At 41.4% G+C, this 15,286-nt stretch overlaps 1 protein-coding gene across 5 annotated transcripts in view; it reads left to right on the forward strand.

Annotated features, from left to right (window-relative positions):
• Positions 1-15,286, forward strand: part of TMEM232 (transmembrane protein 232) — a 147,468-nt gene that overhangs the window by 43,884 nt on the left and 88,298 nt on the right. For all 5 annotated transcript variants that reach the window (XM_083464500.1, XM_083464504.1, XM_083464503.1 and 2 more), the window contains 2 exons: positions 9,989-10,112; positions 10,604-10,823. In XM_083464500.1, the coding sequence (XP_083320626.1) occupies positions 9,989-10,112; positions 10,604-10,823 (344 nt within the window). The remainder of the gene's footprint in view (positions 1-9,988; positions 10,113-10,603; positions 10,824-15,286) is intronic.

A 15,286-nucleotide genomic window follows, 5' to 3' on the forward strand; every position in this document is an offset into this window, starting at 1 on the left:
AGCCTGACTTACGGTTATGTGGAAACCAGTTCTTGTGGTTTGTTTCTCCATCAACAAACAATGGGCATTGGTTCACCTACAAGGAAAGCTAGTCTCTGGTTTGTTTCCTCCACAGCACCCTGGAGGAAGGAGCACCCTTTGAGTAGCATGCACCGACATGTTGCCCTTTCACTTTTAGTCATTGTTTAATTTAAACCATGGTTTAAAGTCACATGCAAACAATGCCATTGTGTTGTTTTCATTTTAAAGCTTCCTCCACAGTGATTGTAGCTTTAATGTGGAGTCTTATGGTTTCATCTGCACTGACACAGAAATGTGCAGCTCAAGTCCAAGCACATTTTCACATGGTTAGAGCCACCAGAAGAACTCTTCAAAGTGGCAACAATTTTTTCTATACTTGGTTTCAAGTCCAGTGTAAGGAAAGTGTAGAATGAGGTGAGCAGGCCTGTTGGAGACACCTCAGCTGTTTGACTCTCTCTAATCTCAAATCCTATAAATCTGCTTAATCTGTAGCATTGCACCTGGAAAGCTCAGTTGGCTAGAGTGTGGTGCTGATAACACCAAGGTTGCAGTTTCAATCCCTTGTGTATTCCCTCATTACAGGGGGTTGGACTAGATGGACCTTCCAACTCTATGATTCTGTGATATCACCTGAAAGAAAGGGCAGAGCTGGCCAGTTCATCTTTTAGGAAAGGCCGACTTGCTTCCTCGCTTTCAGTTTCTGTGATACTCATATCTTAAACCAGTGATGGCCAGACTTGGCCCTCCAGCTGTTTTGGGACTACAGTTCCCATCATCCCTGACCACTGGCCCTGTTAGCTAGGGATGATGGGAGTTGTAGTCCCCAAACAGCTGGAGGGCCAAGTTTGGCCATGCCTGCCCTAAACATTTGTGCCAATACATTTGCTTAGTGTTGATACAACACCAGTGTAATTTACGCTGTTCGTCAAGGTGAATAGTCACAAAGTATCATGGAGCAAGGGTAGAAGTGAGATGTGAAATCTTGTGCTGTCATTCCAGTTGTTCCGAATATGCAGAATATTCTGACTTAAACTCTGGTAGCTCATCGCTATCATGGAGAGACTATTCCTGAAACTGCCGTGTGTAACTTGGAGTAATGTATGAAATTTATGTAGTGATACGTTACCAGTGTATATTTAAGGCACTGTTGACTTGGAGCAGAGACTCTGGAAGGAAGCCCAGAGGCCTTAGTCACTATGTCAGTGTCTTGGCAGGGGGAGCTGCTGGCCCAATTTCATTGCAATGCAGCATCACCGTCTAGGTGGTCAGAGGTCAGAACTACAGCTATCAGCCCAGCAGGGATAAAGTCACGCAAGAAACCGATAAGGTCCCATCTGTTCCTATAAAGCTGCCAATTCTCACAGAGCAACTTGTTGCTCTGGTACAGACAGCCTACCTCTGCTTGACCACCTGCTAAACCATCTGTTGCTTCTGGGCCACCTGCTCTATAGGGTCTTATGACACTAACACCTAGGAATCCATAACAATAGTGAGCATTCTTAGTAAACACAGCTTCAAGATAATAAGGTAGTTCTCATGCTTCCCCCATATCATGTCTTATTAGACTGTAAGCTCTCGCCTTACAGTCTTTTTGTTTGATTTTTGCTTTGTAAAGCACAGTGAATACTGGTGGTGCTATATTCATATATTTATTTATTTATCTATTGAGCTACATATGAGACATATTTTATATACAGCAAACAATTCAGAGAGTTTTTATTTATGTTAATTTGGAATCTGTAAGAATATACTCTCATTCATCCTGATCTGCTGCCTTATCAGTTCAATGTTATATCACTGGTATTTTGCTGAAATGAAAATGATGGACCTTGATCTGTTAATCTGCAGTCTTAAGATGATGATTCTGAAAATGATAATATTCATGTAGTGTTCTGAAATCAAGGGGTCTAACCACGAATGGATGTTTTCAGGATCTCGTGCCTAAGGATATCCTAGGGGTTATTAGATTATTAATAGAAACTCTTCTTATCTGGGGCAGTGAGCTTAACTGTAGGCAGCAGCATAATAGAGCAGATTTTTTTTCTTTTTTTTGCTAAATACGCGAAATGAAATGAGCTTCAAAAATATAACCATTTCACTGCATGCCTCTTCTGTTTTTTCTTTTCTTTTTTTGTTTTGCTTTGCTGCCTTTCAGTAAGTGCCAAACCCTTAGGGACGGTGTTTGAGCTGCGGTACCCTTTTTTCTTCTTTTCTGCCTGTGAAGCCCAACTTAAATCTGCTTTTTAGTGAAGACAGTGCTAAAACTCGCTTTTAATGTGAGGTTCACTAAATCAAACCATACTTCTGGTTTTGATTTAACTTTTCAAAGAGCATCGCTTTTGATACTTGAATAGGACAATGAATGGGCAAAGAAAGTGGAGAGTCTGCTCCAGACAGAACTGATGAAGGTTTAATAGAATGTATTTCCATTTTTCCTTAAGCGCTCTGCATAAATTATTTAAAAATTTTAATATTATGGAATGCCCCTTTGCCCAATCAGATGACATAGTGCTTGATGAAGCTATACTTGTGCAGATCCCTTTTCCAAAATAGTTCAACAGTTATGTACAGCTAATACACCATTGAACATAATGTCATTTCCAAATATGTTGTCTTTGGTAGTTGAGTAAAACTCAGTTGAATGCCACCCATCATTTATTACTAAACAGTAAACTACTACAGTGGAACCTTGGTTTTTGAACGTAATCCGTTCCGGAAGACTGCTCGATTTCTGAAACTTTTGAAAACCGAGGATCAATGGGCAGTCTGCAAAATCTATTGAGAAAATGGAAAAACACGCCTCAGAAGCTGTTGGACTTCCGAGGCGCGTTCAAAAATGAAAGCATTCACTTCCGGGTTTTCAGTGTTTGGGTTCCGAATCGTTCGGCTTCCGAGATGCTCGAAAACCAAAGTTCCAGTGTATATGGCTATGTGCACATGTAACACTAAGCCAAACTATGCTTTACCACAAATGTGCTGGCTCCCCAGGAGGAGATTGTAGCTGCTGTGCTCCACCCTGGTTCTTTTGGCAGAGGAGCCGAGGTTTGGCTTAGTGTGTTGTCCAAACACGGGGTCACGGTTAAGCCCTTTCTGTGATACACAGACCAGACCTGTATCTGTTGTTGTCATTTGTCTGAGGCTGAAACTTGGAAGAAAGTGTTATGGTTCAGAATATGACGTGGGTCCTATAAGTTATGTCATTAAATTCAGTTCTGATGTGGCAAGCTAAAATACAGGAGTTCTTGTTGGATTGGTAAATTAATGCAAGACAGAAAAACACACACAAATGCAAATCTGGCAGAAGTGGGCCGGGCTTGGCTTTTTTCCTTTTTTTCAGCTCACCAGAACTCAGCATAGCTGTCAACTTACAGATTTGAAAATAAGGGTGCAGCAGCCTCAAAAATAAGGGATCAGCAGCCAAAATAAGGGAGTTTAGTCAACCAGCAGCCAAACGAAGCCTCAAGTGGTGGTTTTCATAGCGCCGCAACCCAGCAAAAGGGATGCAGCAAGGAAAACCACCGTCACCTCTCCACTGGGAAGCGCTAAGCAAAGGCGAGTCCCCAGGCAACGCTGCCGATTTGATCGGCACAAGGCATGCAAGCTCCACCCCCCAGTCGTTCTTAGACTCCTTATTGGGTGAGCAACGCAGCCGAGCAACACAGTTGGAGCCTCCCTCCTCCCTGGCCGGCAGGGAGGGAGGGAGAGGAGCTGCTTCCTTTGAAATTTAAGGGACATCATTTAAGGGACATTTAAGGGACATCCATCAATAAGGGACAGCAGCGGGACATGGCGCAGGAATAAGGGATTGTCCCTCCAAATAAGGGACGCTTGACAGCTATGGAACTCAGTTCCAGCACCTCCCAGTTGGGTGCCGTTGCCATTATAAGCGGACAAGGGAGGCGCTCGTGGTGAGTTCCGGCACCTCTGTTTAAAAATAAAAATAGCACTGGGGGCAGAAGAAACTGTGAGAAAGAGAAGAGACGTATATGCAAGTCAGATAGGGTGTTTGTTTGTTTGTTTGTTTGAATTGAGAGATTGTCCTATCCATTTTTAAAGAAGCCAGTACTCTCCCCTCAATAATCAAAGCTAGCTGCATATCTAAAATAGAATGTATTTACCCTCCTCAAGTGAGAAACGCAAATGTGAAACACTGCTTTTATCCCTTGACTGAAATAATAAGGGAAATAGGGAAATGATCGTTATACTTCCAGTGTAAACACCCTTATTCAATTCAAGTTTGAGTGATGCACAATTTTAACCTAGTAGTCTTGGCTCATACCGTATTGCCAATTTCAGCAAGCTGTGTTCTTATGTTAAACTACATTAAATGAATGCATCTAATTCTCTCTTAGAATTTGATGAGTGTTTTTCAGCTGGCTCTAAGAGCTTTTCAGGGGAATATGATACAACATTTTTGTGTCACTTGTTACATTTTCCAGGACATTGGCTAAAGCTGTATCATATATCCATTGTTGTCAGCAAGCCCTCCTGGAATCATTTTTCATTTCTTCACACAGTCAGAGTTCTGTTATTTCTAAAACATTCCTTTCTTAAGTCTATATGTGAGCTAATGAGATCTGGTTACTATTTCTGAAAGGACATTTTTTCCCCTGGATTCTCAGCCATATAACTAAGTCTGAATGAAGAGAAAATGTTGCCAAAGAACCAATAGTTTGACATAAGGTTGTTGACATTGATGAATCATTTTTATTCATATATCACAGAGGTAGCCTTGGGGTAAACTAGCAAAATGGAACTGAAAGTCATTTAGAAAGAGGCCATTTTAGGGTTGCAGATAACGTCATAGCAATAAAGAATATCATCTGCATTTTCTTTGGGCTGACGAGATTTTTGAAGGCAGCTGTCCCTAGAATTAACGTGCAAATTGGATATTTAAAGATCAGCTTTATTCGCCATAATGTCATGATTTTGTGAAACCCAAGACATCCCCTTGAACATAGCTTTAATGCCATTTTGCTGGAGCAGACAACTTATCTGCTGTTTGCTTAAGAATCATTAACTTAGCTAATGCACAGTATTTTGTATAATTTTATTAAAGTCATGCGTTATTGCTATGCTCTGTTGACGTTTTGATGACATTTCTGTAGAACTATATTGCTGTATCTCGGGGGTTTTTTTAATTTGAAACTAAAAAAATGTATGTTAGAAAGAATTCTGTTTTATAAATACCACAGACCATTGTTGGTTACAAGACTTAAATGATTTGGATTGGCCGTAGCTTTCATTATCCATTAAGATATGAGTTTAATGTTCAAAATATGGATATCTGAAGAAAATTCTCATATATATAGCCTGTCACCTGATTAAATAAATCTTAGTTGTTGTTTTTTTTGTCCAGGGGTTCCCAAACAGTGGTACAAGCTTCATTCATGGGGTCTGTTGCGTGTCTGTGGATTTGTGGTTGAAGACAGGAGAAGGCACATCCAGCGCATTAAATATTTATATTGATTCTTAATTGTATTTATATTGCTTCTTTTATTTCTTACATTGTACATGACAGTTTGAATTTTATGAAATTCATATTGTAATACAATAAACTATGATATATAAGAAATAAAAGAAGCAGTAAAAGATATAATTAAAAAGCATAATGCATCTAGCACAGTGCATTACAATTGCTGCAGCGGGCAGAAAAACATTAAGTGGTGAGCCAAGACCCTCAGGGATTTTCAAGTGGTCAGTGAGAAAAATTGTGGGTGAATCACTGTAGTAGAGAACTATTGGTGCCCCGCTTTCCACAGTAGTTATGTCTGTGAAAGGCCCAAATGGCCCCCAGCTTGGAAGGATCCAGTCTTTATTTTATTTTTCTACTTCACATTGCAGTCAATGGGAGGGAGGTTGTCTGTATTGCTGAGCTGCTTTAGTTTTACACTGTGTTTCCAGGCCTCATTTAGAATGTTCTTGCCACCTGCAGTTTTTATAAGTACTCACTTGACTTTTTTATTTAAAAAATCTGCAGCTTTTAAAGTTTGCAAAGGCCAAAAGTTTCCAAAAAAATCAAAGGCATGAAAAATTGATCCAGGCCAATTAATTTTAGTAAATGTTGTACTTAGTTATTTAAATGTTGTTACATAACTTTGACAAATCATAATTTTCATATCCTGCAGCCCACTGGTCACATAAAATTTGCCAGGAACTGCCTTAAGAGCAAATTATATAGTCTAAGACTTATGCAGTGGTACCTCAGGTTACATACACTTCAGGTTACATACGCTTCAGGTTACAGACTCCGCTAACCCAGAAATAGTGCTTCAGGTTAAGAACTTTGCTTCAGGATAAGAACAGAAATCATGCTCTGGCGGTGCGGCGGCAGCAGGAGGCCCCATTAGCTAAAGTGGTGCTTCAGGTTAAGAACAGTTTCAGGTTAAGAACGGACCTCCGGAACAAATTAAGTACTTAACCCGAGGTACCACTATATAAGCAAAACCAAGCAGCTGCCATGAGTACAGAGACATGGAACCAGGGCAACTTCTTTGGCCCCTGTCCTTAATAAGACCATTGGCAACTCCAGCCTCTAATATTGTACTCGACTCTTGGCAGCTTTCCAAAGCTTCCAAGCACTGCTGCCTGTGATCTTTTAACTGACAGTACCTGGGACTAAGGGGCGCGGGTGGCGCTGTGGGTTAAACCACAGAGGACTTGCCGATCAGAAAGTTGGTGGTTCGAATCCCCGCGATGGGGTGAGCTCCCGTTGCTCGGTCCCTGCTCCTGCCAACCTAGCAGTTTGAAAGCACGTCAAAGTGCAAGTAGATAAATAGGTACCACTCCAGCGGGAAGGTAAACGGCGTTTCAGTGCGCTGCTCTGGTTCGCCAGAAGCGGCTTAGTCATGCTGGCCACATGACCCGGAAGCTGTACGCCGGGCTCCCTTGGCCAATAAAGCGAGATGAGCGCCGCAACCCCAGAGTCGGCCACGACTGGACCTAATGGTCAGGGGTCCCCTTACCTTTACATTACTGGGGATTGAACTGGTGGGTGGGGTTCTTATACATGAAACGAATGGCTGCTCACTCCTTCTCGGGTGGGTGGTGGTTGCGGACCTCACCCCTGTCCACCATCCCCAGCAGCTAGGGCCTGGCAGAATCAAGGTGTGGGGATTCCCCACCCAATGCCAGCTTAAACTGGGCCAATCAGAGGCCCCGCTGGTTGAGCAGTGCCCTGCAGGCTGGCTGGGCATTGTCTGCAGGCCGTGTCTGGTCAGCTGGCAGCCTATAAAAGCCAGCTGAGCCTCCCCTCCGCAGCACAGTTGGCTGAAGAGTACTCTGTTGCTGAGTGTCAGCAGTCAGAAAGGGAACACACTGAAACTAAGCTGAGGCTGGAAGACTGTTATGGTTCAGGCAAAGTCTCAGCCCTTGTCTAGGAGAGGCTAGTGGGCAGCCTGAATCTTCTGGGCCACTCCATGGCACCAGAACTCTTCACCAACTTGAAAGGTGTTCCACCTCACACTTCTGATGGCTCACCACACAGGGCAGCCAAGAGCCCCTGGTTAGCTCCAAAGGGTTCTGGCACCAAGGCATCAGGTTATAAACCATACTTTATAATGTTATCAATACAGAAACAGATATAAAACCAAACTATAGCATCTAGAACATAGCTTGGGATTATGCAATCTGCTTTTCTTATATTGCATTTTAAAATCATAATCAGCAAATGTGCTGATTTTCCCTTTCCCTCATTCCTTATAATAGCTCTCCCCACAAACTCTGACCTTATTACCAAATGACCAAAATATGTATTATGTGAATAGTCTTCCTATTAAGTGAATCTTTGCTGATGTTTTGTGAATTTATTAGCTTGGTGTGTAGTTTCTCCCTAATGGACAGGCGGAATTAAATGTAATAGCATTGATCCCACCAATGTCCTACTGGTCACCTTCTCCTGTGTTCTTCTCAGTGAGCACTAACTTTTGATTATACAATTATTCATTTAATTATGGCACATCCTCACTTTACTTCCCATCTAATTAGCTAGATAACTCCTCTGTCATCACATTCATAGTATTAGGGTTCATAGATATTTAACCTAATGTTTTCCATTGGCTCTAGTGTCTATATGACTGCCAAATCACACTAATTAAAAAATAGCATTAGGCACACAGTAAGTAAAACAGAGCAAATAGACAGAAGTGAAAAATAAACAAGATTATTGAGAGTTGGATCAGACCAGAGATTAATACAGTCCACCATTTTATTTCTAAGAAGAACCAGCCAGACTCTGGCTTGATAATAAGGCAGTTTAGCCCTACTAAACTACCTGCATGCAGCAAAAGCCTACAAGTGCTTGTGATGGGGTATATCTTTTGTCAGTACAGTTTTGCAAAACATGATGATATCCAATAAAGTTTAAGATAGAATATTCCAATATGGCAGGCATTACATTTGTACCATGATATGAATGAACCAAAATCCTTCTGTTGTGACATAACTGGTTTATCCCTCACAGTGTTAATTTTCTGTCTATATATATATATATATATATATATATATATATATATTCATTTCAGTGGAAACTTACCCCATCTAAGTGGCTTGGTGAGATGTTGTTACCAACATTTTAGAGCACAGAAGCACTTCTATATAATCCTATCTTTGGAGGGAAAGGACCAACTAAAATGCCACATGAAATTAAATGATACACTGAAATTGAGATCTTTTTCTAGATGCTGCCTTTTTCTCATTGGAGCACTACTCTATCACTACTCCACCCAAACAACCTCACCTTGCATTGCTGTCTGATTGTGGGTGAATTACTTTTTACCAGTGCTCAAACTGCTAACTCGAGTAGCTGATAAATATCACTTCTTGCCCCCAACAAGCACCAACAACTCCAAATGCCAGATTTCATAACCTTTGGTGTGCCTAAGTTTCAACAGCGGGGATATAGGAGCAAGGGCTATCCATACACCATTTTGAATTACTTGTCCCAGTCCCACTTTTTTTCTTTTTGGAGGCTATGAACTCACTCACTCCATTATTCAAGCATCCACCTCCTACAGTTTTTAAAAAAATGTTTTGCCCTACTCTTCCTAATAAGTTTTGTAATATTGCTCTTCATTCATTCATTCATTCATTCATTCATTCATTCATTCATATTCCACCTGTTATCCAAGGAGCTGAAGGTGACATACTTGTTTCCCCATGTAAGGTAGTATAGGCTGGAGCTGGGGCAGAGCAATGGGAGCTCACTGTGTTGCGGGGATTCGAACCGCTGATCTTCTGATCGGCTAGCTCAAGAGGCTCAGTGGTTTAGACCACAGCGCGACCCATGTCCTGCCAACCTAGTAGTTCGAAAGCACACCAGTACAAGTAGATAAATAGGTACTACTGCGGCGGGAAAGTAAACTGTGTTTCTGTGCTCTCTGGCTTCCATCACGGTGTCCCGTTGCACCAAAAATCGTTAAGTCATGCTGGCCACATGACCTGGAAAGCTGTCTGTGGACAAACACTGGCTCCCTCGGCCTGAAAGCGAGATGAGTGCTGCAACCCCATAGTTGCCTTTGACTGGACTTAACCATCCAGGGGTCCTTTACATTTAACCTAGGCTAAGAGATAGTGACTGGCCCAAGTTTTCCCAGTGAGCTCCATAGCTGAGTGGTCCTAGTCCAACACTCACAGCATTATACCACACTGGCTCTTTGCAAGCTCTGATGTAGTGGAGTGGCCTCTATGGAAAAGAACCCTTGGTCTGGCAGTCTAAGTCTTTACATTTAATGCAGGTATCCGAGACCCGATTTAGCAGAAGCTATGCCACATAAAAACATACTCTCTATATGTTCATGTTATTGGTACCTCTCCGAAAGAAGTTAGCATTTATGAATAAAAAGTAGTTGGGAGTAAACACTGAAAACACTTGATCCTAATGCCAATATAGTTTTCCCGTTGGGGAAAAATATCAATTTATTCTTCTAATTTGGACCAATGTTTTTCTTTCCAATCCCGAAACATCTAGGTTGGAATCAGTGTTGGGCCTGATGGTCCTTGGAGAGACTGCCAAATTAAACATGTCCTGCCTGAGAGTTTTAATGGACTTAGTGAGAGATTTTATTTCAAGCTCTCTGCCTCTTCAGAAGCAGGTAACACCCAAGCTAATTTAGATGCAGGGAGGGAATGTGTTGAAAACCCTAAATGGAATAGAAGCAAAGCATTTATTTTCTTTACTGTTTGTCTGTGAAGATTATGTTGGCGCCAGTATTCCCGGTTGGGCAACTGACTAAGCAACCAGCTGTTCTAGTCGAATAAACCTGAAATCTGTAGCCCAAAACACCAGCAATGTCTGATATGTTCAACAGAGGAAGCCACTTGTAATACTTACTTGGGAATAAGCCCCATTGAACACGATAGGGTTATCTGAGTAAGCATGTATAGAACTCAGCTGAGAGGTGCACTGTAAAAAGTGCAGTGCATTTATCTGCCTGATGCATAAAATGTATTTGGTTGTTTAAATGTCTATCTACCACTGTTCAGCCATGTTCCTGGATATATGTAGTTCCTTTCTTCCTTTAGAAATGTAATCTTGGTGTCCCTGAGTTGGTACATGATAGAAATTTCACATTTCCTTCTACAGAAAAAGATCTACAAGGGAAACTTATCCTGCTGGCTTTGGCCTGTGGGATACATATATACCAATCTACTCAAAGAAGTCTGTTTACATGGCACTAGTGCAGATTTGCAAAAAACGGCTTTTCTTGGATTCTGTGATTGTGTCAAGGAACATAAAGGTGACAAAAGATTAAGAGGGGCAGGTTTACTAGATCTCTTGAGCTACCGCTCTTCACCTGATGGCCGTAAGTACCAAAGATTCAAATTTCCTCCTTCATGTTGAGTGTATGTAGACATATGGAGCTGTATCCTTAAAGCATCATGTTTCCGTTGATCTCATATAAATGAGCACAGTTACTGCATTTGCACTGAAACATCTAATTGTCACCTATGCATTTTATGAATGATAGTTCCTCCTCCAGAAAGTTCCAGATCAATGTTTTATTATAAGAAAGGTTGACTATAGAACTTCTAAACCAGGAACAGCTGAGACATTTCCTGATGTTTCACACCATATGAATTATGAACAATGGCTTTTATTTTTCGTCTGTTAAATGTAAATACTGTGTTGTATATATACCTTTGGCCTACATGTTACTTGTAATTATAATGATAAAAATACATTTTTTAAAAAGGGCTCCAGATTTCAGGATTATAGAAAAAAGGTATTGGTCTTCTTGGAAATTAATATTACAATATTGAACACACTTACTAGGGATTTAATGAGGCTTGTTTCTAAATAAATATACTTATGATCAAAGGAATATTCAAATTACAGCCCATGCTACTTTCAGTATGAACATAATAACTTCTAATTAACCACTTTAAAATGTGCCCTTAAGTAACATGAAAAGTTGGTGTGTCATATCTTCTGGAACAACAGAAAATCCTCTCCATGCTTTTACATACTTAACAAATCTCAAGCACACATTAATTGAACAGGAAATTTACAATGTTTACTAGTGCTCCTAGACAGAAAGAAAAGTCCAAGCATTTTAATGCACAGCTGACAAGACAGCTGATGCTACAATTTATTTTAGAGGATAAAGTTAAAGCATTTGTTAGATGATCAGCTGGGATCAGTATGTTTGGAAAATGATATGATTTGTCTGTAGTCAACTTTAGCTGTGGAACTGGTCTGGCTGTCAACTTGCAGTCCTCCCTTGGGTGCCATCTGACTAAGCAAAGTGAGTTACTGCAGGGGTGTTGGCACTGTGAAAAAATATTCAGCTACATATCTTAAGTTACTGGGATGCGGTGGGTGGATAGGGGAAGGAGCAGCTTCTCAAATATCCTGTGAGATTTGTACAAGATCACAGGCAACAATCCAATCTTGAAGTAGAGTTTACTACTTGGGGAAATTGGTTTAAGCCATAAGAAAGTTTATTTTAAACTAGATGAGCACTGGCACAGAGTCATCTAGGATCATAATCAATCTATTTTTTTGTAATATCCATGGCACATTATTGATAAAGAAGATGTGATATTCGGAAAGTCATTTTAGCTTATGGAAGGCTTAAAAATAGGGACTTCAACACTTCAACACCTGTGATTTCAAGACAAAGGCTCACTTTTTATACTACTTGTCTCTATTTTTATTTTTAGGATTGCAGTAACAGGGACATCTGGACTGAAGTTGAAGTTCAGATTCACAATTATGTTATCAGCACCTTCTATATAGTGTGAAAATGTGCATGTGTTAAAGTCAGTAATACTAGATGTGGAATGACAAAATTCGATTCATTCGGTAACCTGGCAGGAAAGAGCCATTCATTACCGAAGCACTAAGCCAAGTTTGGCAATTTACTTTGTTCACATATGTTAAGTGATATGATGGCACTTGAAAGCATAATGAGCAATGGAAATGGAAGGAATACATGCTTGAAACCTGTTGAGTGAGGGGAAGTGGTATAGTGGCCATGTCAAGTGGTGCTGTTTGTTTCATTAAGGGTTCTTGCAATTTGACTATGGTAAGAAGGAAATGTGTGATTACTCATAGACGGTTTAACAACAAGCTAACTATGTAGGATTATGCTGGGCTTCAGCAGTCACAGCTTGAGGTCTTCCATGGAAGCCCATTTCTTGGATAAGTCTGTAATGTTATATTTCATTTGGCTATTCAAAGCCTTTTGGTATCTTGAAGTGGAGGCCAATAACATCTACTTGTGAAAATACTTTAGGGAAGTTTCTCCACCCCTCCTTTTATGGATAATTTATTTATTTATTTAGCACCTGCAGTAAACATGCAAGAGTACAACATGGCATAGCAGCTCCCCAAAGCCAGTATCACAAGGAAACTACAATTTAAATTTTGTCTGTTCAGAGAGATAATAGAGGAACAAGAATGGAAGGGATAGATTAGGGTAGCAGAGCAACCAGGATAGAGGAGGAATGGGAAAAGTCAGGCAAACAAGGAAGGAATAAACACAAGTGAATGCAGTTCTATTTTAGACTACTTTTAGTTGTTGGTGTGGGTTGTTGAGTTACATGGAAGAGGTAGCTGGGGAACAGGGAGGGAGAGAGAGGTGGCACCACGCAGATGAGAAGGACTTTCTGGGTTATGAAGCAGAAAGGGCAATGGGCAGAGTAAATTAAAGAAGGAGAACCCCAGAACTCATCTACCATTTCCTGTCCAACACAGTTATTCTAATAGCTGCTCAACTGACAAAAACTGGTTTTAAGTAGCATGTGTTGAAACTGAGTCCATCATATCTAAATGAACTCTATAATGTGTGATTTGACATAGTAATAATAGTAATTTATTATTTATACCCCACCCATCTGGCCGGGTTTCCCCAGCCACTCTGGAATGCTCCCAACAGAATTGATGATGATGATGATAATAATAATAATAATAATAATAATAATAATAATAATAATACGATAAAACGATAAAACATCAGACATTAAAAACTTCCGTAAACAGGGCTGCCTTCAGATGTCTTCTAAAAGTCAGATAGTTGTTTATTTCCTTGACATCTGATGGGAGGGTGCTCCACGGGGCGGGAGCCACTACTGGGAAGGCCTTCTACCTGGTTCCCTGTAACCTCACTTCTCACAGTGAGGGAACTGCCAGAAGGCCCTCGGAGCTGGACCTCAGTGTACCTAAGCACCTTTTCTCCAAAGTGCACATTTCCTGATACCTTCCCAGGCATTTTCCCTTTAATCAGAAGATACTCGTTTGCACAGGTAAATGCTACAATATCTGTGTGCCGTGAACATGAAAAGTGCACTAATCGTACTAGAAATGTGCCACCTCTGTGGTAAGGTATAGACATTTTCTGTGACCTGGATAGAATTGCAACAAGAACTTGGAAGCCAAGCTGACCTGAGAAAATCAGTCTAGGATAAATTATCAGCTCCTTGTTACCTACACTGTAGTCAATAAGAGTGCAGTGACTACCTCAGAAACCTGATTTAGGTACATTCAGACTGCCATAGCACTAAATATTTCCCAACTCTGCTCTGTGAACACCCACTCTCCTGTAGCCATGGCAAACACTGGGATTCATTTAGCAAAGTTATTCTTGCTGGTATGTGCAATTTAGTTATTTGCAAGTCAGGGTAAAAACCCTGTTCGCTAGACCTTTGGCTTGGGAATAACCTACCTGTTGTGCAGGAAAATCATGTTGGTCAACCCTTTCCTTTGGAGGTAAATATCAACTTTGGGGGAAAGGAATGATTTTGCTGGTGTAGGGTTAAAGAGTTGAATACCTCCTTCCCTTTTGTGTGTCACCACCTTCCTGGCAAAAATCAGTCCAGAAGTAAATGAAAGCTCTGAGGAAAAAGAGCTGTTGCCAGCCCAAGTACTTATGGGGTTCGAGAGGAGTTCACAGAGGTTACAAGCACACATATGCCACATCAGCTAGGAAGAGGCTGATCTCAAGGATACCATCAATGGAACCTATTTACTCATGGCTACAGGCATGCCAAGTGTCATGGTGTGGTTTATGGGTGATCGAAGTCCCGGTTGAGGACGTCAGGACCAGGGGCAAGATGGTGGGGTGGGAGCAGGAACGAGAGTCCAGAAACCAGGAGTCAGGAAGCCAGGAGTCTGAGGGTCAAAGAGCCGGGAGTCAAGAAGCCAAGGGTCCGAGGGTCAGGAAGCAAGGATTCACAAAATCAAGGGTCAGAGGATCAGAAAGCAAGGAATCAAGAAGCCAAGGTCCGAGGATCAGGAAGCAAGAAGCCAAACACAGCAAGGCAGGAAGCGTGTTGCTGTGGCAAAGAGCTGAAGGGAAATGCTGACCTTATATCCCTTCCCAGCTCTTGCCACCAGCTGCTGTGAGTTACCAATCAGCCTCACCTGTGCGGCTGTGCCTTGCCTCTTCAGAACAAACTTAGGAAGGCCCCAGTCTTGCAAAGCCCTACTGGTCACAGGGCCTGGCTCCTGCACGCACTCCTGACACCAAGATGCTCAGGAACAGAGGCAGTATCATTCCTATCTGGCAGCTCTCATTCATAAGTCTTAATCCAGAGGATGGTAGATTCCTCATGTGCTCTGATGACATTCCAGGAATGGTATGGATAGCAGAACCAGTTATAAATCTCAATTGATGCCAAGCAAGCCAGTTCTAAAACAACATCTCGTGTTATGCTGCTTGCAACTCTTTGCCGGACAGTTCCCCGCTATCCAGGACCTCTTGATCTCTGAATCTTGGACAGCTCCTTTTGCCCTTCTGGTTAGGCAGAATTTTGGACCAAACAT

The sequence above is a fragment of the Podarcis liolepis genome (assembly GCF_965112155.1).
Source record: "Podarcis liolepis genome assembly, chromosome: 11".
Classification (NCBI taxonomy): domain Eukaryota; kingdom Metazoa; phylum Chordata; class Lepidosauria; order Squamata; family Lacertidae; genus Podarcis; species Podarcis liolepis.